The 20,598-nt window shown below is 47.7% G+C and overlaps 1 protein-coding gene and 1 long non-coding RNA gene across 5 annotated transcripts in view; one reads left to right on the top strand and one right to left on the bottom strand.

Moving 5' to 3' along the window:
• The window catches only part of KIAA1324 (KIAA1324 ortholog), a 99,988-nt gene that overhangs the window by 1,823 nt on the left and 77,567 nt on the right, over positions 1–20,598 (bottom strand). For all 4 annotated transcript variants that reach the window (XM_032249882.1, XM_032249885.1, XM_032249886.1 and 1 more), the window contains 14 exons: positions 17,094–17,182; positions 13,523–13,700; positions 12,675–12,803; positions 12,186–12,276; positions 10,116–10,221; positions 9,726–9,863; positions 8,711–8,974; positions 7,016–7,189; positions 4,275–4,455; positions 3,833–3,929; positions 3,240–3,341; positions 1,619–1,745; positions 1,362–1,540; positions 671–836 (listed from right to left, as the gene is read on the bottom strand). In XM_032249882.1, coding sequence (XP_032105773.1) covers positions 671–836; positions 1,362–1,540; positions 1,619–1,745; positions 3,240–3,341; positions 3,833–3,929; positions 4,275–4,455; positions 7,016–7,189; positions 8,711–8,974; positions 9,726–9,863; positions 10,116–10,221; positions 12,186–12,276; positions 12,675–12,803; positions 13,523–13,700; positions 17,094–17,182 — 2,021 coding nt within the window. The remainder of the gene's footprint in view (positions 1–670; positions 837–1,361; positions 1,541–1,618; positions 1,746–3,239; positions 3,342–3,832; positions 3,930–4,274; positions 4,456–7,015; positions 7,190–8,710; positions 8,975–9,725; positions 9,864–10,115; positions 10,222–12,185; positions 12,277–12,674; positions 12,804–13,522; positions 13,701–17,093; positions 17,183–20,598) is intronic.
• Positions 8,968–10,881, top strand: LOC116531178. Its single transcript, XR_004260303.1, has 4 exons — positions 8,968–9,135; positions 9,274–9,279; positions 9,696–9,699; positions 10,764–10,881. It is a non-coding gene; the product is annotated as an uncharacterized LOC116531178 (long non-coding RNA).

Raw genomic sequence — 20,598 nt, forward strand, 5'->3', positions numbered from 1 at the left:
CACTTCTATTGGGATGAACTGGTTCAGAGCAGTAGTCAGGTACAGGCACTGGCAGAGTGGGGCTGCAGAGGGCTGTGGCCCTGGAGGAGATGATTGGATGCTCTCTGCTGGCCCCATGCCCAATGACAGTGTTGTCTGTATTGCATTTATGAGCTTCATACTCACTCACCCACCCACACAGAGCCAACCCTCCCAGCTCAGAATTGCTCAGTGGGGAACAGCTGAGATTTAACTATGACTCAGCTCCCAAAGGACCGGGCCCAGACACCTGGAGGACAGCACCCTCCACTGGTCAAAGGAGAGCCTGACTTCTATCAGAAGTTGATCCTAGAGATAACCTTTTCCCCCTTTCAGTGAAAGTAAAAAAAGGGGTGGGGAATGATTCTTACAACATGGATGGTTCAGTACTCCTTCTGGAAGTGCAAAGGCCCAAACAGTTCACTAACTGGAGTGCATGTTGGAAGAGAAGGGGCCTGATCAAGAGCGGCCTTGGGCCCCAGGGGAAGGAAACACAGAAGGCAGAAGGCAAGATTTTCAGAGTGGGGAAATAGAGTTATATGGGGTGTGGGGAGCAGGGTGCTCTGAACAGTACAGGACCATTCAGTGTCTGAGGAGCAGTGTCTCCTCCAGCCCTCCAGGCTGACCTCAGTGCACTGGCCAGGCCCCCTACCTTGGAGGTAAATGATTTGATCTTCCCAAAGAGTGACTTCTTGCTGGTAAAGATGAGGTCGTCTTCCACATCCTCACCTTCCATGATGGCACAGCTGTCAGCTGCTGGCAGGTCACAGTCCTTGAGGGTAGCATTCATTACCAGCTTGGAATACTTGTACTCTAGTCTATGGAAGAGGAAGATGGGAAAGACAAGATCCCAAAATGTGGGAATAAGGGGGAAAGAGGTAGAGAGGTCGGGCTACGAGCAGGTCCTACTCCCATGCCATGGGTAAGGAGACTGAAGCATGGCAAAATGATGTCTGGGCTGGGCGACCAGAAGGAATTTGGTTCCCAGTTCAGTGATCTTTCTTCCTTAAGGCTGTCTGTTTCTGTGATCTCAAAGCTTAAGAGAAATATTGACATCATATTGTCATTCTCTGTATTGTTAAAAATAACAACGCATTAAGGATACCCTTTGCTTTTGAGGATCTAACATCCATTTATAGACTGCCACCATGGTACCATCCCTGTTCAGGAGTCAGGATGCGTAAAGCATACACTGGGTAAGTGGCTCAACAAGCCTCTGACCAGAGTCACAGAGTCTGTAGCCAACTCCAGAGAAAAACCCCTTGAGTTGATACTCTCAGATGTTCTCCCTGATCAATAATCCAACCCTGTCCATCCCCAAACTCCAATACCCCATCATGTACTTTTGATTCTTTTTCCAAAAGTAGCAGGTCAAGACGGTGAGCAGGATGGCAGTACAGGTGCCTGCAGAGATGCCCACTTTCAGCCAGAAATCTATGGTTTTGCAGATGGTGACTCTCTGCTCAGGCAGAGAGATGCCACCAGAGCATAGCTTGGGTTCTCGCCACACATAAGTAGTCTTCTGTTGGGGAGAAAAATAAGGAACTCAGCTCTTCCATTCCATTCTCTCGTGGGAGTGCTCAGTCAGAGGGAAACCCACCTGGATCCCAGCCACACAGCTGCTGATGATAGCGTGGTAGTCAGCCACTGAGCAGAGCGGGCAAGCAGCCGCGCTCTCCCACAGGAAGTGGAAGTTGCAGCCATCACAGGTCCCATCGGAGCACGTTCTACCAAAGCAGAAAGGAGACCTGAGCTCTCACTGGCTGGACCAGTGGGGAAGATCTGGTTGGATGCCTACTGTCTCACAGCTTGCCTGATTTATCCTCTCCCTGCCCAACTGTCAGCCCTACCAGGATCTTTGCAACTAGTCCTTAACACAGGTTTTGATCTCTGATTTCATGGATGATAAGAGGCCTTCCTGGCCTCTAGTGGGCTCCCCACATTCTGCTGGTTTATGTTTTTGCTGACATCACATGGGAACCATTGAAGGTGTCTGAGCTATAGCATGGCTGTCCCATGAGCCCCTCCGAGGATCCCGTCCTCCTCACGGACTTGCAACATTTTGCAATAGCCACTTTGACACAGCTTCCTGGGGGTGAGATTGGAGTTGAGGTGGGGTTCAGGAATGAACGTCCGGTCATGGATACCTGCTATGTACTTTACTGTGGTGTTTACAACAGCAAGAGCAGGGATTTGACACTCAGACACCACTATTGGGTCAAGACGCCCTGCTCTGCTCCGCGTCTCTCAAGTCAGCTGTTTAGGTGCGGCATTTTCAAAACATCTTCCTCAAGATGCTAGTGCCCGTCAAGATGTTAGTTGCTGTTATATGGGCGGGGGGGGTGTCCTGTGGTCATATTCATTTGGAAGTTGTTTTTTTTTTTTTTTTAGGAGGGAGGGGGATTATCACTTTTTTTACCCAGGCTGGAGTGCAATGGCACGATCTCGGCTCATGGCAACCTCCGCCTCCTGGGTTCAGGCAATTCTCCTGCCTCAGCCTCCTGAGTAGCTGGGATTACAGGCACGCGCCACCATGCCCAGCTGATTTTTTTGTATTTTTAGTAGAGACGGGGTTTCACCATGTTGACCAGGATGGTCTTGATGTCTTGACCTCGTGATCCACCCGCCTCGGCCTCCCAAAGTGCTGGGATTACAGGCTTGAGCCACCGCGCCCGACCTGGAAGTTTTTTATTTAGTTCACTCCGCTATTAAACTCAGAACTGGGTATTATAGTTGCAGAGAGATTCCTAGGATCCCTAAACCTTGACTAATCCTCATAATGGTGGAGATCATGAAATGTCCTAAAGCCTCCTTGTCTCATTTAATCCTCAAAACAACTCCCTCAGGGAATTTAGCATTATACCCATTTTGTACTGATAAGGAAAAAAGAGATCTAGAGAAGGTAAGAAACATATCCTGATAACATAGGTAGTAAGTGGAGGAGATGATTCAATCTGGCTCTCAGCCGAGCTGTTGGTTACTGTGCTGCACAGCGGCCACCACAATGGTCCACGAATATGAGGGCAGCTTTCACTCTTCCTTCTGCCCCATTCTTGCCATCTGACGGTTGAGGTTTTGGGGCCATGACTGTGCTCCTAAGAGCCCATAAATGCATCTCAAACTCTTTTTTTGCTCTTTTTCAGTAATCTCTGGATCTCAGGATGGAATGACTTCAAGGAAGGGAGATTTTGGCCTTTGTTACACCCCTTTGCAGGGCTTACCCTGGCAGCAACAAACTTCCAGGGACAGTTTTCTGTGGACTGCATCTGACACGGATAGTAGTTGATCTCCCAGAACTGCAGGACTGGGTCACATCATTGGACCTGCAGAGAAAGCCAGCCCCCATAGGGGAATGAGTCACTCAGCTGTGTTATTGGACAGCCACCAGGTGAAATCAGCATGGAGCAATTCCCTAGCTGGGGAAGTCAGGACCTGGGCTTTAGCCTAGCACACAGGGAGTGCACAGGCCTTGGTGTATACATGGAAGGGTGAGGATCAATGCAGTCAAGGGGGAAATGCCCTGGTTTCAGAAAATCATGGCTGGCGTACACTGGAGCCTGCTTAGGCTGGAAGGGAAGTCCACTGCAGATCATCCAGTATTTCTCCTTGCCTCTAGGGCAGACCTGCTCCAGTAATACCCAAGAAGCTGGGATCGGGAACTCCCAGCCTTTAGCTATCATGACTGGACAGATCTGCTGGACCTTAGACATGTTCTGGCTTGATAAGCAGTAGGTGGCTAGAGAGGGAGGTATGCAGCAGAAATTATGGAGGAGTCCTAGGTTTCACTTGCATTAGCCTAGCCTCTCATCTTCACCTATAAAAGAAGATCACGTCCGGTATTCCCAAGGACTCCGGGTGGAAAAGTTCAGCTGGGGAGGTGATTCCATCCAGAGTCATATCTGTTGTCACCCCTGCCAAATTAGAGCTCCTAATTAGTTCCCACTAGTAGCATTAGCTGGCAACCACTTCAATTCTTCCAAAACCTATCAACATGCAACCTCACTTCATCTCATCACATCCCTGAGTGGCTTATGAAAGGGGTGACCCAAGGGTTTGTCAGAGGCCCCGGGAACACTTGGCATACAGAATGGAATAGAAAACACAGGTCAAGAGGTTGGGCCCCTCATGTGGGACCTTTTACCTCCCAGCCTGGTAACCTCACACTCTCTTATACACACAGAAACACACACACACACACACACACACACACACACACACACACACTCAAACAAGGCTGAAGCAGCAGAGTTACTCACCAATAAGTCGGTCAGCAAGGCTGACAGGCTGTGAGGAAACCCCGGCCTTGTAGCCTGTCACCTCTGTGGGGATGATGACTGCCTGGCAGACGTAGGCTGTGATAGATTTGGAGAACCCTGACTCACCCTCAGGAATCCGGAGGTCAGTGACGTTATCGGTGCACACAGACGTTTTCCTACCCTGGTTGGGGAGTGGGGAGGAAGAAGTGGGAAGAAGTGAGTGGGCACAGAGGAATTCCCAGAAGGGAATAGGGAAGGCTTTTTTACATCTAAATTTTCAGCTTTCCAGTGGTGTGTTGTAGGGGAATGTTATTCAACCCAGGTCTAATGATAAGACAGATTTGATTTTTTCTTTTGAGACAGAGTCTTGATCTATTGCCCAGGCTGGAGTGCCAAGGTGCAGTCATAGCTCAAATCATAAAATAAAAAATCATAACTCAAAGCCTTGACCTCCTGGGTTCAAGTGATCCTCCTGCCTCAGCATCCTGAGTAGCTGGAACCACAGGGGAGTTTTGTTTTTTTTTTGTTTTTTTTTTTTTGGTAAAGTTAGGGTCTCTCTGTGTTGTCCAGGCTGGTCTTGAACTCTTGGGCTCAAGCAATCCTCCTGCCTCAGTCTCCCAGAGTGTTGGGATTAGACGGGTGAGCCACTGTGCCCAGCCAACATTTTCAGTGTTATAAATTTTATTATAAATGGTGCTAATCTTGTGTCTCTTAGCTTTTTTTTTCTAGATTGTAAAAAGTAGATAAGCTTAAAAACTGAAGGAAACCCTTACATTACAATAAAACAAAGAGTTCTTTTGTCTTTGAACTAACGATCTGTGGTGTGGCAGTATACCATAAGCATTTCTAAAAAAGGAAAGGAGCAGAGAAAAAAATACACCATTTCCCCAAATTCCCCACCTTCATAGCTCTTCATAATTCACTGAGTGAAACTTTTGCTACATGGAGGCTGCTTTAATCAGTTTTATTTCCTAAGTGATCATGACCTGTTACTTCTGAGCCTTCATTTTAACCTCTTCAAAGACTTCTGAAAACAAGAAACAAACTGTCTTTCATACATTAGTTTATTTTTTGACATGTTCTTTATATAAACACCCATCAACTTCTTTGTATGCTGCAGAAGATGGTCAGAGCTTTATGCTGTGAAGGCCTTACCACCAACAGAGTCAAAGACTGAATGCTCAACATGCTCTTTATTTTGTAACTGTTTTTTTTTTTTAGATGGAGTCTTGCTGTGTTACCCAGGCTGGAGTGCAGTGGCATCATCTCGGCTCATTGCAACCTCCACCTCCCGGGTTCAAGCAATTCTCCTACCTCAGCCTCCCAAGTAGTTGGGACTATAGGTGTGCGCCACTATGCTTGGCTAATTTTTGTATTTTTGGTAGAAACAGGGTTTTACCATGTTGGTCAGGCTGGTCTTGAACTGCAAACCTCAGGTGATCCACCTGCCTTGGCCTCCAAATTGCTGGGATTACAGGCATGAACCACTGCACCCAGTCTATTTTGTAACATTCGAAATGAACTTTCCAACTTCTAATTGTTTGCAGTTTAGTCACGTGCAGTGGTGGGATTCACCTTGACATTTCTGCCTTTGAATTTTGGATCTGAAATATTTGCAGCAGCATGAAATGGCTGATGGTGACAATCTTTCCTTATAAAGCATTTCATGTTACTTTCTTTTGTACTGTCAGCAAAGAGACATGTGGATGAACCAGAAACGGTTGATTTTATCCCGCCTGTAGAAAACAAGCAACAAATGCAGTGATTGCTGAAGACTGCTTTTTCAAGGCAGGGAAAAAAAACCCTTCCTCCTGGATATTTTTATTTTTATTTTATTTTATTTTATTTATTTATTTATTTTTTTTTTTGAGACGGAGTTTCGCTCTTGTTACCCAGGCTGGAGTGCAATGGCGCGATCTCGGCTCACCGCAACCTCCGCCTCCTGGGTTCAGGCAATTCTCCTGCCTCAGCCTCCTGAGTAGCTGGGATTACAGGCACACGCCACCATGCCCAGCTAATGTTTTGTATTTTTAGTAGAGACGGGGTTTCAGCATGTTGACCAGGATGGTCTCGATCTCTTGACCTCGTGATCCACCTGCCTCGGCCTCCCAAAGTGCTGGGATTACAGGCTTGAGCCACCGCGCCCGGCCCTCCTGGATATTTTTAAATATACTCATTCTGAGGAAATAAAGGGCAGGTAAAAGTAAAAGAACACCTTATTTTAAACATCTTTATTTTCCTAAGTGTTTATAATCCTGATTATTTAATTTTAGGGGAAAATGTCCTCAGGGAGAACAATATTTAAAAATCTCTGAGGCCGGGGGTGGTGGCTCATGCCTGTAATCCTGGCAATTTGGGAGGCAGAGGTGGATGGGTCACAAGGTCAGACGTTCGAGACCAGCCTGGCCAACATGGCAAAACCCCATCTCTACTAAAAATACAAAATTAACCGGGGGTGATGGCGGGTGCCTGTAATCCCAGCTACTTGGGCAGCTGAGGCAGGAGAATCAATTGAATCCTGGAGGCAAATGTTGTTGTGAGCCGAGATCGCGCCACTGCGCTCCAGTGTGGGCGACAGCGCCAGAGCAAGACTCCGTTTCAAAAAAAAAAAAAAAATCATCTGAAGCTCCCTAACCCCCTGCTGCCTGAAGGATTTCTGGTTTTCTCCTGTGTCTGTCTCTGGCCTCTGATCCACGGGCCTCCCCCATTCAATTCTCAACCTGTCAACTGGCACACCTTACCTGGTTTCCACAGAGACTGAGGGTAAAGTGATGGAAGTATTTCAGCCCTTTGGAAGTGAAGCTTGGCCCTCCAGCGAGAGTGACCGTGTTTGACAACGCAGAGAAGTTGTAGTCGAAAGTCCTGGCCGGAGTGTGGCGTGAGAAGGTGCAATCGTTGTAGCACAGAGAGTGGATCTGAGCGGGGGAGGGACGGGTCAGGCCAGCTGCTCAGGCCGGCCTTGAGGGGTTGCGGCCGAGAGTGGCAGTTTTCTCCCCAGTCTAGTCCCGCCCAATTGGGGTAATGAGGAGGAAGAAAGGATTAGGGGTGGCCAGTAAAAGAAGTGAAACAGGCACAAGTGGGATTGATGTATATGTTGCCATTCAGTTATTAGCACATATGTGATGGACAAATCCAAACCTATTATTTTTCAGAAGGGAGTTCAGTCAAATTCTATAGCCTTATCCCTGTGCCTAGATTATAGAAGCTTCTCAAGACACAAGAGGACCCTTTTTACTTTCGAGCAGAAGACAATGAGGAATCTGAGATGGAAGAAGAGAAACCCCTCTTGCTCCCTCCTCCCTCCCTCACAGTGTAAAACTCACTGAACCCTGCTGCTTCCTGTTTCTCAGGTTCTCTGTAGGAAACTGAACTCCAAAAGGAAATTTTCTTCCCATAAACCCTTTCATTGCTCTGTTTTAGGGTCACCATTCCGAGGCAGCCGCACACAACTGTCATTTCCTCCCACAGCAGCAGAGGGAGCTCCAGGGAAGGAAGGTTGTGGCAAAAGTCCAGGGTACCCCAAAGAGGTTGCCAGGGGTCTGTAGAATCGTTGCACTTACTGCACAGATGAACTAGGTAACGTTTGTGGAGTACATATTGATAGTGCCTTACAGATGTATGTGATCAGTAAAATACAAAGTCATTTAAAAGCATCGACTAATACCTAAGAACTTTTAGTCATAAGTACTTCTCAGACGCAGAAAGTCCATGGGGACAGCAACACTGCTTATCCACTTTACTTATTTACTAGTTTTTAAAGGTGCCTTTATTTTTATTTATTTTTAAATTAGAGACAGAGTCTTGTTCTGTCACCCAGGCTGGAGGGCTGTGGCACAATCATGGCTGATTACAACCTTGAACCCCCGGGCTCAAATGATCTTCACACCTCAGCCTCCTAAAGTGTTGGGGTTATAGGTGTGAGCCACTGCACCCAGCCTTTTCCCGCTTAGGAAAGGAATCCTTATACTGGTAAAGCTGAGAAGCCACTGGGATAGAAGATAGCAATGCCAGTTATTCATATGTCCCAGCAATGGCTGGGTTTTTATCTTTTCAAAGAAGAAGGGGCAGATTTCCATAAAAACAGCCCGGATTGGACAATGCTGAATATAAGCCACAGGCCCCACCCCACTGTTCCTTCCCTCTAGGTCTCTGCACAGATGCCAAATAACCCTCTAGACCACACAGTCGCCAACCTCTCTTACCTGCCATCTGAAGATGAGACTTGCCAGTGACTAAGTCCTGAACCCTGGAAATCAAGCCCTGCTCACCCTCCACAGTCATAGCCTATATGGATGTCCTCCAGGACTCCAACCTAGGAGTATGCTAAGGGGAGCACTTGGGTATCAGCCTCTCAAGAACCCCACCCAGGACCCAGCATCTTGTGATGTCATCCAACCAGAGGGCCAGGTTTAGAGTGCATGCCAGACTGCAGGTACCTTGTTGCTCTTGGTCCCTGGACCGCAGGGCACACAGGCCTGGACACCATAAGGCTGGTGGGCTTTCAGAATTGTATTAGGGGGGCAGGAGTGGCATGTTCCTGAATCTCGGTCAATATAGTAACCAGCAGGACAAGAGGTGCAGGAGGAGCCCACATCAGAGGCTTCTAGGGCACAAGGATGGCAGTAGGAGGCCACGCCATCCATGACATTGGTGACATTGATGGAGTAGATCTTGGCGACGTCATTGGTGTACTTCCTGCTCTGGAGACAAGGAAACAAGAGAGGAGAGGGGGAGGCCTGAGACAGCAGCAACAATTGAGGCCTCTCGAAAGAGCAAGGTACTTAATCTTTCATCCTGTGATAGTCAAGAAGAATCTTACAAGCATCTGACTCTTTTTACTCACTTGCCAGTAGCTCTTCACGTGTAGCTGGTGTCATTTTAAAATGAGACTGAACCATTTATAGGACATATAAAAATATTAAGTGCCATGGGGAAAATATGCAATGGATACTGTTTTATGAAAAAAGCAAGACTTTTCCTTGTAAACAAGAAAAAAAAGATATTTGTAGAGAAATAGAGTGTATAGGAGATGCTCCAGATGTTAACTGGTTTATCTCTGGGTAGCGGGATTGTGGCTGATTTTATTTCTTATTTTTGTTTATTTCTACTTTCTGAGTTTTCTGCAATGAGCCTGTATTCCTTTGAGTTAAGAAAATAAAGGCAGAGTTGTTATTATTTTAAAAAAACAACAAGTCTGGTACCACATGTATCAGGGCAGGGACTACAAGGAGGGCCAGCTTATTTCTTACGGTGTCATCTTTCCAGGAAGTAATTTGGACAAAGGTGGTCCTCAGAGGGCTGGGTTAGGCAGTTTTCTGCTCGACTCCCTAAGATCCTTCTAACCCTTGGATTCGGAACTTCGGACTCATGCTTAAGCTAATGCTAAGAATCCTCCTGGGTTCGGAGTGTCTCTCCTGGGAGCTGGGTGTCTGAGGAAGGGGAGAAACTTACTGCCTCATGAAAAACAGTCCTCTGGAAGGCCCAGGTGAAGCTCGTGGTAGCGTTCTCCTCAATGATGTAGGTATAGGACTGTTTGCCTTTGGAACCTTTCCAGGTCTCCACAGGAGTGTTGGTCCTAGAATTCACACCCTGAACCCAGGACAGACAAGTGAAGAGGGTGTGATGGCCAGAGGGAAACTGGGGGCCCATGTGGCTGCCATCCCAGTGCCATCACGGTTGGTGAGACCCTTGTTAAACTGTGACGTCCCTGCTGGTCAGTCTGGGCCTTTGCTCTGTGGAATCACTACAAGTGGGGTGTCAGTCACGTGGATATACCAATGGGGCAGATAGGACTAACCCTCCCCTGGAGGCCCTATAGCGGGCAAAGAAAGGAAAACGCACCACCATGAAGTAGAGCTCACAGTTCACCGAACAGATAGTCTCAAAGACAAACGTGATTCTGGCCACCTCTTTATTCTCTGTGTCTGCCATCAACGACTGTGGAGGTCTGTAGGGGCAGAAATTAAAAGTCAGTTCTAGAGGCCAGGCAGTGCTTACTGAAGAGCCCAGACAACAGCAGAGGGTCTGCTGGGGGACAGGATTAGGTTCTGAGTACGATGGAAAGTGTGTGGACTAAATCCAATTCTGCCCTCCTAGCTTTGTGACCTTGACCCAGCCAAACCATAGTTTCCTCATCTGCAAAATGGAGGTGATAAAATCTCTTTCTTACCTACCTCCCACCATTGTGGGGAGACCTGAAGGCATGACAGATATGGAGGTGCTTTATAAAATGCTGTATCACCTCACTAGCAGACTATGGTCTGCAGACCCGCAGCATGGCCATCTCCCTGAGTTTATTAGAACTGCAGAACCTCAGGCTCGTCCCAGACCCAGTGAATCAGAATCTGCTTGTTAATATGATTCCCAGGTGATTCGTGCGCACATTTAAGTTTGAGAAGCACTGCTATCATAAGACTGTAAGTTGTTGACATATAATCAGCAGCTCTCTCTCTCCAGCTCTGGGGAGCTTTGCTGGGGTTAAAGGAGCAGAATTTGTGATCCTGCAAAGTCCTCAGTTTGGTCCTACTTTTGGGAAAGAGAGAGCTGTGCCCAAGTGGGCTGGGGTGGTAGTGGGGATGAGGCAGCAATTTACTACGGCGATCAGATTTGCAAACTGGAAAGTATTTTTTGAGTGTTATTCCAAAAGAGCCTAAAAAGTTTACTTGCCTTGCAAACACAGGCTGTATCTGGCCAGCTCTGAGTAATGTGTGTTAAGGGAAGGCAAACTGAGCACCATCCCAGGGATAGGGAGCAGGGACCTCGAAGGAGGGAATGAAGGTGTCAAATTGGCAATGGGGAAGCCCATTCAGTGGTTGCTCCTTATCTTCAGAGCCCATATAAACAGAAGAGTTCACTTTGACCTTGAAAATTCATTCATGGCTTTCCGTTTGGCTTTAGTCACTTGCCTGAATTCTGAGGACCTCCAGTTCTCAGTATCTCTATGCAGTTGTGTTAACCAGTGGGTTGGAAGAGCCATCTCAACCTCAGTCCTAAATCACTCACTGGTTTTGTGGATGAGGGGCCCGGAGCCTGAATAGGTGAAGTGACTTTCCCAAGGTCGCACAGCAAGTAAGCAGCAGATCACGAGTGCCCTTTCAGTCCAGTGTTCCTTCCACCACACCACGCAGCCAGGAGATGTGTTTGTGTGTTTGTTTAGTGGAAAACAAATTTCTTGTTGCCCTAGGTCTTCTTGTGATACGGGGACAAATATGATAATAAGAACAATCCCTCCCAGTCTTCTTGCCCCAAATAAAGATGAACTGGCTATGGCATTTTTTTCCTTTTTTTTTTTTTGGTGTGTTTTTTTTTTTTTTTTTTTTTTTTGAGACGGAGTTTCACTCTTGTTACCCAGGCTGGAGTGCAATGGCGCGATCTCGGCTCACCGCAACATCCGCCTCCTGGGTTCAGGCAATTCTCCTGCCTCAGCCTCCTGAGTAGCTGGGATTACAGGCACGCGCCACCATGCCCAGCTAATTTTTTGTATTTTTAGTAGAGACGGGGTTTCACCACGTTGACCAGGATGGTTTCGATCTCTTGACCTCGTGATCCACCCGCCTCGGCCTCCCTAAGTACTGGGATTACAGACTTGAGCCACTGCGCCCGGCCTTTTTTTTTTTTTTTTTAATCTGAAGTGATGCTGTGAGGAGGAAGAATTTGAATAACACGTGGCTAATGGATGGGAGAAGCTATACGGGCTGAGAGAGCAGTCAGTAAATCAACATGGACGGCTTGAAACGTGTTAGCATTCAGGTTACCTTCCTCAAACTATGACTGTGCCCTCTGTTCTCAAATGACATTTGAAATGAAATGAAACACAACCCCAGAAGCCCTCTCCTCTACAATATTCCAAAATACTTGGGATTCAGATACGGCCAAGCTGGCCTGGACGCCCGTGGGCTTTGGATTCCTCACCTAAATCCTGGCACAACCAGAGTGAGAATCATGAAGTCGTTGTCTGAGGCTCCAGCAGCTGTATAAATGTGATCACCAGCCACTTCCCAGCCTGAAAAGGAGAGGGGAGAGTTAATGTCCTTGTGCTCTTGGGCGCAAGGCAAATGTGCACCCAGATGACACTCTGGAAGGGAGATGTGACACCATCTTTTGAGGCGCCCAGAACCACCACTGAACACGAACCACCTTACTTATCCTGCTACTTTGGTCAAAGACCCTGAAGCTCTCAGAGCAAGACCTTTGAAGTGCACGCTTATGTTTCCAGCTCTGTTCCTTCCTCTAAAGCCATCTTGGCAGGACATATGTCCATGAGGAGTGGAACTTTCAAGGGAATGCATGACCTGGTTAGCTTATTTTTCTCAGACATCACTGTTGTGAAGAAATGTGACGCTGGGAGAACTGAGGGTGTGCAGGGAGCTGACAGCCCATGGCACAGGGTGAGGCAATTACCTGTCATGCCCTTGTACTCGAAGTTGATCCCACTGAGAACGGTCGTTTCCATGTTTGCGGGCAGCGTGTTCCACCATTTGTATTCAAATCCCACAGCCGGTTCAGTTCCCGCAGGGCAGCGGGTACAATCTGGGGAACCACAAGATCCATGCATTCAGCGGGAAAGCTGCGGCCACTTTGACTGGAGCTGCTGCCACACAGACAAGTGGCAACAGTGGCGAGCAGCCAACAAGCCTGGCTGCTGAGTACTGCTGCAGGAAGGTGTGTCAGGCTGACTCAAAAACATTCTGACAACGTATTTAACTAACTCAAGATGTAAACACTGGGCCTTCATTCTAAGATGCCAGCCATCCTACTTGCCCACCAAAATTTCCATTTCAGAACTTAAATGTACCTTCTAGTCTGATACATGTAGTTCATATTATTGTCACATTATCATTAAATGCATTTATATTAACAGGTACACAAATCCCCCCAAGGCAGCATGGCTTATAGGCTCTGGTCGTGTCAAGCTGGTCATCCCAGCCCCTTAAGCCTTCTAGTCAGCATCTCTGCTACGTGCTGGAAGCTCTGCTTTGAGGATTGGGCACCTCCAGGCCTGAGTCACATTTGCAGTTGGAGCGAGGAGAAAGGAAGGCGGCCTCAAGTCTGACTCTGACCTGCAGACAAGGCCAGCCCTGACCTCTCTTCTCCTGAATTTAGTCTTCAGAGGTGGCCTGGTCCTCACTGCCTCCCTTGGAAGGGTGGAGTCTGCATTCAGCTGGCCACTCTGAGTGCCCACGCAGCCCACCCTCACAGCCGACAGGGGGCTGGATGTGAGGCAGGGAGTGGGCTGGGGAGGAGGTTACCTGAGCCATTGGAGTAGGAACCGTATGGGCAGGGCTCGCAGGTGCTGTTGCTGGTTTTGAAGAAGCCCGGGTTGCAGGGTGGGCAGCGGGTCTTCACACCAGAGGCAGGCAGCTTCACCGCCCCCTCAAGGTCCTCACTACAGATTTTCGGCATGGCCCATTTGTACATGAGCTGTGTCTGCAGAAATGGATTAAGTACAGCTCAGCCTGTGTGAGATTTAAGACATCTTTGGGACTCTACCTTGAGGATGGGGATTGGGGGCAGAGACACAGATTGCGGGCCAGGCAAGAGTTCCTCTGGAGGGGTGGAAACTTTGTGTCGGTCACTGATGTATCCCAAGCACCGAACCAGTGCCTGACTCATGGTTGTGCCCAATAACTATCTGCCAAATGAATGTTGCCCAGGTGACAGGGAATAGCTCTAATGAAGACATGACAGAGGATGTGGGACCAGTTGTCTTAGAGAAAGCTCCGATTCCACTGTAGAATCTTGTTGCTGTCAAGGTCACAGGAAAAGCAGCTGGTGAAAATCCCAGAACTCAGAAAGGCACAGAGTGGAGGTGACTCACATGCCCCCTGGGGAATGAGGGGTTGGCTGAGATGTCCCAGCTTACTGTTTGAGTGGTGCATTCTTTGATCTTTTATTGATTGGGTCAACCTTTACAGAAAGCCTAATACATCTATGTGCCAGACCTGGGGTCTCACGAGATGAACGAGACATGGTCCCTGCATTGTGTGCAGAAGTGGAGATGACCCTCAGGAGACCCCAGCTGAGTCAGGGGTGAAGGTGGGCAGCTCCATTCTTCCCATATGGCCCTCAGATCGAGTCACGGACAATAAAGGGCCCTTATGGGTTGCACTGAGGGGTTGATGAACATGATCTGTGCAGCATACCACACACGTGAAAAGAAGGATGACTAAGGCCTCTGTCCATAGTTTTTCAAGGTAAGAAACAAGTCCTTGCTGGGAGCAGTGGCTCACGTCTGTAATCCCAGCACTTTGAGAGGCTGAGGTGGGCAGATCACGAGGCCAGGAGTTAAAGACCAGCCTGACCAATATGGTGAAACCCCTTCGCTAATTAAGTCCCTGCCCTTAATAAAAAAAAAGAAAAGAAAAGAAAAAGAAAGAAAGAAACCCCTTCTCTACTAAAAAAATACAAAAATTAGCTGGGCACGGTGGCCCACACCTGTAGTCCCAGCTACTCGGGAGGTTGAGGCAGAAGAATCACTTGAACCCAGAAAGCGGAGGTTGCAGTGAGCCGAGATCGTGCCACTGCACTCCGGCCTGGGCAACAGAGCCAGACTCCATTTAATTAAAAAAAAAAAAAGGAGAAAGAAACAAGTCTTTAAGGAGGGACACAGGCTGCCTTAATTGATGGGGAGCCCTGGGCTCCTCCTCCCCCTGTTCAGCTTGGCCCTCCTCCCTGTGAAGGGCTGTGACAGCCAGAGTCCCAGGCTTGAACCCCACCTGCCTCCTGTGAGTCTCAGGGAGAGGAGGTCCCAGGAGCCAGCACACTGACTCAGGCTGCTCTTGGAACAGCATGTTCAGTAGCCCCAATGGATGGGCCAACCTGGTCCCTGAGAAATGACTGAGGCACAGCCAAGATCAGAAACATAATCATAGGAGCCAGCTTGAGGTGTGTCCCTTGATTTTAAAATACAGTTTAGAAGACAAACTGCATCACCAGACTGAGCAGAACCCATGTGGGAATGAGGCACAAGGTGGAATTCTGCCAGCCACGGCTGGGGAATGCATATTCACACACACTCCTGAAAGCACACGCTTCAGTGCTCCTCCTCTGAGCTGGGCTTTGGCTGTGCTGTAAGGCGGGAACACAGGCTTTGGTCTGACCCAGCATCTAAAGGCCCCGGTGGTGGTTAGGCCAAGGCAGACACCTGGGCTTGCAGGCAGCAAACACACTACTGATCCAGGAGGCTTTGGTGTGAGCCCAGGGAGGGAACTGAATGAGGCAGAAGGGAGGAAAGACAGCCATGTTCAGTCACATGTTATGAACAGGAGGGAGAAGAGCAGCAGGATTAATCGTCTGCCTTTCATTAGTGAGTCAGCTGAGACCAAGAAAATGAAAATAATTTTTACAAGGTCTTACAGAATACCACACACCACAGAACTGGGTCTAAGGTGCAACTGACAAAACACAGCCATTCTCTCTTGGCTGCTGGGGAGGGAGATGATGCCCCAAATACGTCAGGAGGTGGTGGTGGTAAGAGATGACATGAAAAATATTCATTGTTAAAGACCAGACTTTAACCCATGCTTAGTTAGGAAAAGGAGAAGTCAGCCAGCCATCCAGCCAGCAAATGTTTATGCATCTTAAGAGCCAAGCATCATGCTTAGTGCTGAGTGCAGAATTCCCAACTCCCAGTTCTATCCCCTCGAGAGTCTCTGGCTTAGGGGATAGAGACAGCTCAACCAGACCCTTCTCCCTGTGCCTCAAGCCCTTCCCTGCTCACTTACGCTGTTCCTCCACCCACCAGGCCCTGCAGCTGCCGCCTCCACTCCTGCCGTGCCCGCTGCCTGGAAAGCTCCGTGGCTGCTCCCTCATCTCCTTCACGCCTCTGCGCAAATATCACCTCCTCAGAGAGGCCATCCTTATCCTTTCTAAAATAGCAGCATCCCTCTCCATCATTCTCTATCTCCTAATCCGGGTTTATTTTTTTCCTTCCTATCACTTTCTACCAATTGCAGTATTATACACCCATTTGTCTCCCTCCCCAACAAGACTTAAGCTCCATAAGAGCTAGAGGTTCCCTCAGTTTTCTTAACTGATACATACCTAGCGCCTAGCACAGTACCTGGCACAGAGAAGCTACTTGATAAGTATTTGTGGGCTGTTGAACAAATGGCCTCCTCTGAGAGGCTTTCTCTGCCACCCCCACCCCAGGTCCTGGTCGCTCCTCTTCTGGGTGCTCCCAATTCCCTGCACATCCCTCTGGTTGCCTTGATTGGGCTCGTGTTTCTCTCTCTCCAGCCTCCCATGCAGGACTGTGCGCTCCCTGAGGGCAAGAGCTTGCCTCAGTCATCCCTGACTCCCCAGCCTATAGCGCCCTGCCTGACACATCAGTTAACCTCAAAGAGTGCTTGTTGACTTAGTAACAATGTAGATTAGGAGGGAAAGTTCTTTCTAAGGCAGAAAGCCTGGAGGAAAGAGAAGCAGCAGAAACGGAACAAGTCAGACCACAAGCAGGAATCGTTCCGTGCCAGCCCACAAATGCAGCACCGAGGGGCAAGGCTGTGCACGACAGGCAGGCTCTGCCCCAAGGGGCTCGGCAAATAAAAGAAGCCAAGCAAGAGAGAATGAAGTGGGCTTTTGAAACAGAGCGTATGTATATAAACAGTGAAACACATGCTGCAAAACAGTTTCTGACTGGAAAATGAATGAAGAGGTCTCATTTTGCCCCCTGCCCCACCTAGCCCTGGGGTTCCCTCAAAGGTCTGTGGGATTTTAACTAGTGCCAGGGTCACTGACTGCTGGAGCTCCAAATGGTGGCAAAGCTCAGGGAGTGAAAGACACTCCATCTGGGGCTAGGGGCTCCAAGACGGTGCTACCTACCTCTCCGTTGGCATCACAGGCCGTGTGTGTATAGAAATAATCTTTGTCTGTGCAAGCTGGGCGCACGTTACAGGAAGAGGATCCTTTCTCTAAATTGCCAAAACAAGAAGAAATACTTGGAGTTACATAAGAAAGCTGAGCTCCTGGCCTCTTCATGGTCCTGTGACTGCCAAGCCCCTACGTGCACTGCCATGCAGATATTGCCGGAAGTAGAAAATCCTGCACACTCACCCTTTCCCTTGCCTCAGTAGGGTCATTTCCAGTTCCCCAAACCCTGCTCAGCCATCCCTTTGCACCTCTTCCAGGTGCTAATGAAAATCCACTACTAGCAACCCGCCGCCCGGCCCCCCCTAACCCCCCGACCCCATGACACTTGGAGCAGGAGATGGAGAACTGGCTCCTTCAAAGGACCAGCAAGGAAGGGGGATGGAAATAGCCTCTTGCAGGTTAATTACCACCAACCCAAGTTCCCTGAAACCTGGGGAGGCTCAGAAAGTTCACCATCTTCCAGGTACCGTAGTGTGACTGTGGGTGTGGTTTTTCTACTCCTAAAGTGCTGAAGGAAAACATGACTTTGCTTTCACACTCTTTCCAAGCCTTTCTATGAATGTTCTGAAATACGCCTAGAATAAAGGCTTTCCACCTTTGAAATTTCCTTTTCCTCATGCAACCATTCTACACAAATCAGGTTTGTAATTTCCTTGGACTTCACCTAACATGTAAGGTTCTCTCCACTTGCCTCAACCAAGTGTCCCACACTAGCTTTATTATTTATTATTTATTTTTGAGACGGAGTTTCGCTCTTGTCACCCAGGCTGGAGTGCAATGGCGCGATCTCGGCTCACTGCAACCTCTGCCTCCCGGATTCAAGTGATTCTCCGGCCTCAGCCTCCTGAGGGATTACAGGCATGTGCCACCACTCCTGGCGAATTTGGTATTTTTAGTAGAGATGGGGTTTCTCTGTGTTTGTCAGGCTGGTCTCGAACTCCCGACTTCAGGTGATCCTCCCACCTTGGCCTCTCAAAATGCTGGGATTACAGGCATGAGCCACTGTGCCTGGCCTGTTTATTATTATTTTGTTATTGTCATTTTTTAGAGACAGAGTCTTGCTCTGTTGCCAAGGCTATACTGCAGTGGTGCAATCTTAACTCACTGCAACCTAGAATCCTGGGCTCAGGCAATCCTCCCACCTCCTGCATTGGCCCGAACACTTTCTTTAACTCTTGATTTGTACCTAATGAAAAATGTTAACTGCTGGGCATGGTGGCTCCTGCCTGTAATCCCAGCACTTTAGGATCTTTTGAGTCCAGGAGTTCAAGACCAGCCTGGAAAACATGGCAAGCCCTGTCTCTACCAAAAATACAAAAATTAGCCAGGCATGGTGGTGCAGGCCTATAGTCCCAGCTATTTGGAAACTGAGGTCAGAGAATTGCTTGAGCCCAGGAGGTTGAGGCTGCAGTGAGCCATGATCATGTCATTGCATTCCAGCCTGGGCGATAGAGAGAGACCCTGTCCAAGAAGAAAGAAAGAAAGAAAGAAGAAAAGAAAAGAAAGAAAGAAAGAAAGAAAGAAAGAAAGAAAGAAAAAGAAAGAAAGAAAGAAAGAAAGAAAAAGAAAGAAAGAAAGAAAGAAAGAAAGAAAGAAAGAAAGAAAGAAAGAGGGAGGAAGGAGGGAAGGAAGGAAGGAAGGAAGGAAGGAAGGAAGGAAGGAAGGAAGGAAGGGGGAAAGGAAAGGAAGGAAGGAAGGAGGAAAGAAAGGAAAGGCCAGGAAAGGAAAGGAAAGGACGGGACAGGAAAGGAAGCACTGATAAAGCTATCAGTTTTATCCCACTCTCTGCATGTTCTTCTCATGTCTATGTTAGCTCCACTTCAAATCTATGAACCTCTGAATAGCGAGAACTATTTCAATGAATCTCTATTAGTTTTTTTTATTTTTTATCATCTTTCCATCACATGGGTTTGTTTTCTTTCTTTCTTTTTTTCTTTTTTTGGTAGAGAGAGAATCTCGCTATGTTGCCCAAGATGGTCTTGAGCTCCTGGCTTCAACCAGTTCTTCCACCTCAGCTTCCCAAAGTGCTGGGATTACAGGCATGAGCCATTGTGCCCAGCCTGACTCTCTCAAGCAGTGGATTTAACTTTTTTTGAATTTAGAAACTCTTTCGAAAGTTTGAAAAAAAGGAATGTTTCTCTCTACCTAGAAAAATATGCATAGTTCATGCAAATAAAAATGTTTTTGAAAGTTTTCTAGGGAATTTACTTTCTCCAGAATAAAAACAACTGCTTTATAAGGTGCACATTACAATACTGTTACCACTGCCACCACTACTTCTAATATGACTAGTGTGTCACCTGCAGATAAGTGCTGAACAACAGTAAGACTTTCTCTCTCTTTCTATTGCCTGGCAGGCAGTATGGTACAGTGGAATGAAATTTTAAGCTAGACGGATAGGGGTTTGGATCCTGCTTCATCATTTAGCAGCTGTGTCACTTTAGGCAAGTTACTTAACTTCTCTGAGCCTCAGCCTTCTCGTCTGTAGAACAGGAATAATAATATATATCTTGCTGGAGCCAGCACATACCTGGCACATTGTAAGTAGAGACTCACTAGATTGCAGTAACTATTACTACCTGAGTGTTAGGGAATTATTTTTATTTGGGAGTGGTCACAGGAGAGTTAATAAGGATTAAACGTTTTTTTCCCTGACTTTCAGTTAAAGGCTTATTTCTCAACTGATTCCTTCTTCTTCTCCAGGCACCACCTGAGTTCGTGGATGAGAAAATCTCCTAATTGCAGTGTTGTTGGCCTGCACCAGAAAGTTCCCACAACCGCCCATCTCCATATCCCTTCCGTCTCTGTCTTATTGGGCTGGACAGGAGGGAGCTACTGTCCAAGAAACAGCTGGGGTCTTCTCAGCTCGTTTACTTGGCTAACAAGCAGGAGGCCCAATTCAGCACAGAGGGACCAGAGACTTCTGCTTTTGACTGATTTGGCCAGGAAGAATGTTGGGGGGAGAGGCTGAAAAGTGAGGAAGATGCCAATTCCTGGATCTCATAAATTACAAGTTGTGTGTTAGAAAATTCATTCTGCACCAAGACCTTTCTCTGCTTGTCAAATATTTGCTCAACCTGACATTTTAGCAAAAATGGCTCAGCTGTTTACACACTGACCCCTGTTAAGATGGTTTTAATAAATGATTAACCAAAATGCTGAAACCGACCTCCTTTCCCAGCTCGGGTTTCATCAAGGTGTTTAAGTTGGATGCCAGTCAAATTTGGAAGACGGGCCTCTGTGTTTGGTTGAGGGAGTGAAAAGTGAGTTAAGTAGGATTGGCCCTGGGCAAAACTGTAAGAAGATAAAGTTTATCTCAGGGGCTCCAACTCCTCTTTCTGCACCTGCCTCCTCCTTTCATTACCCCTTCCCCGCAGGAGTACAATGTTCTTTCTCAATGGGATGTTTTATCAAAGTAAAACATTTCTCCTGAGGGCTTTAGTACTGAATGGACTTG

Source organism: Sapajus apella, unplaced genomic scaffold (assembly GCF_009761245.1).
Source record: "Sapajus apella isolate SASKATOON/1434 unplaced genomic scaffold, GSC_monkey_1.0 scaffold69, whole genome shotgun sequence".
Classification (NCBI taxonomy): Eukaryota; Metazoa; Chordata; class Mammalia; order Primates; family Cebidae; genus Sapajus; species Sapajus apella.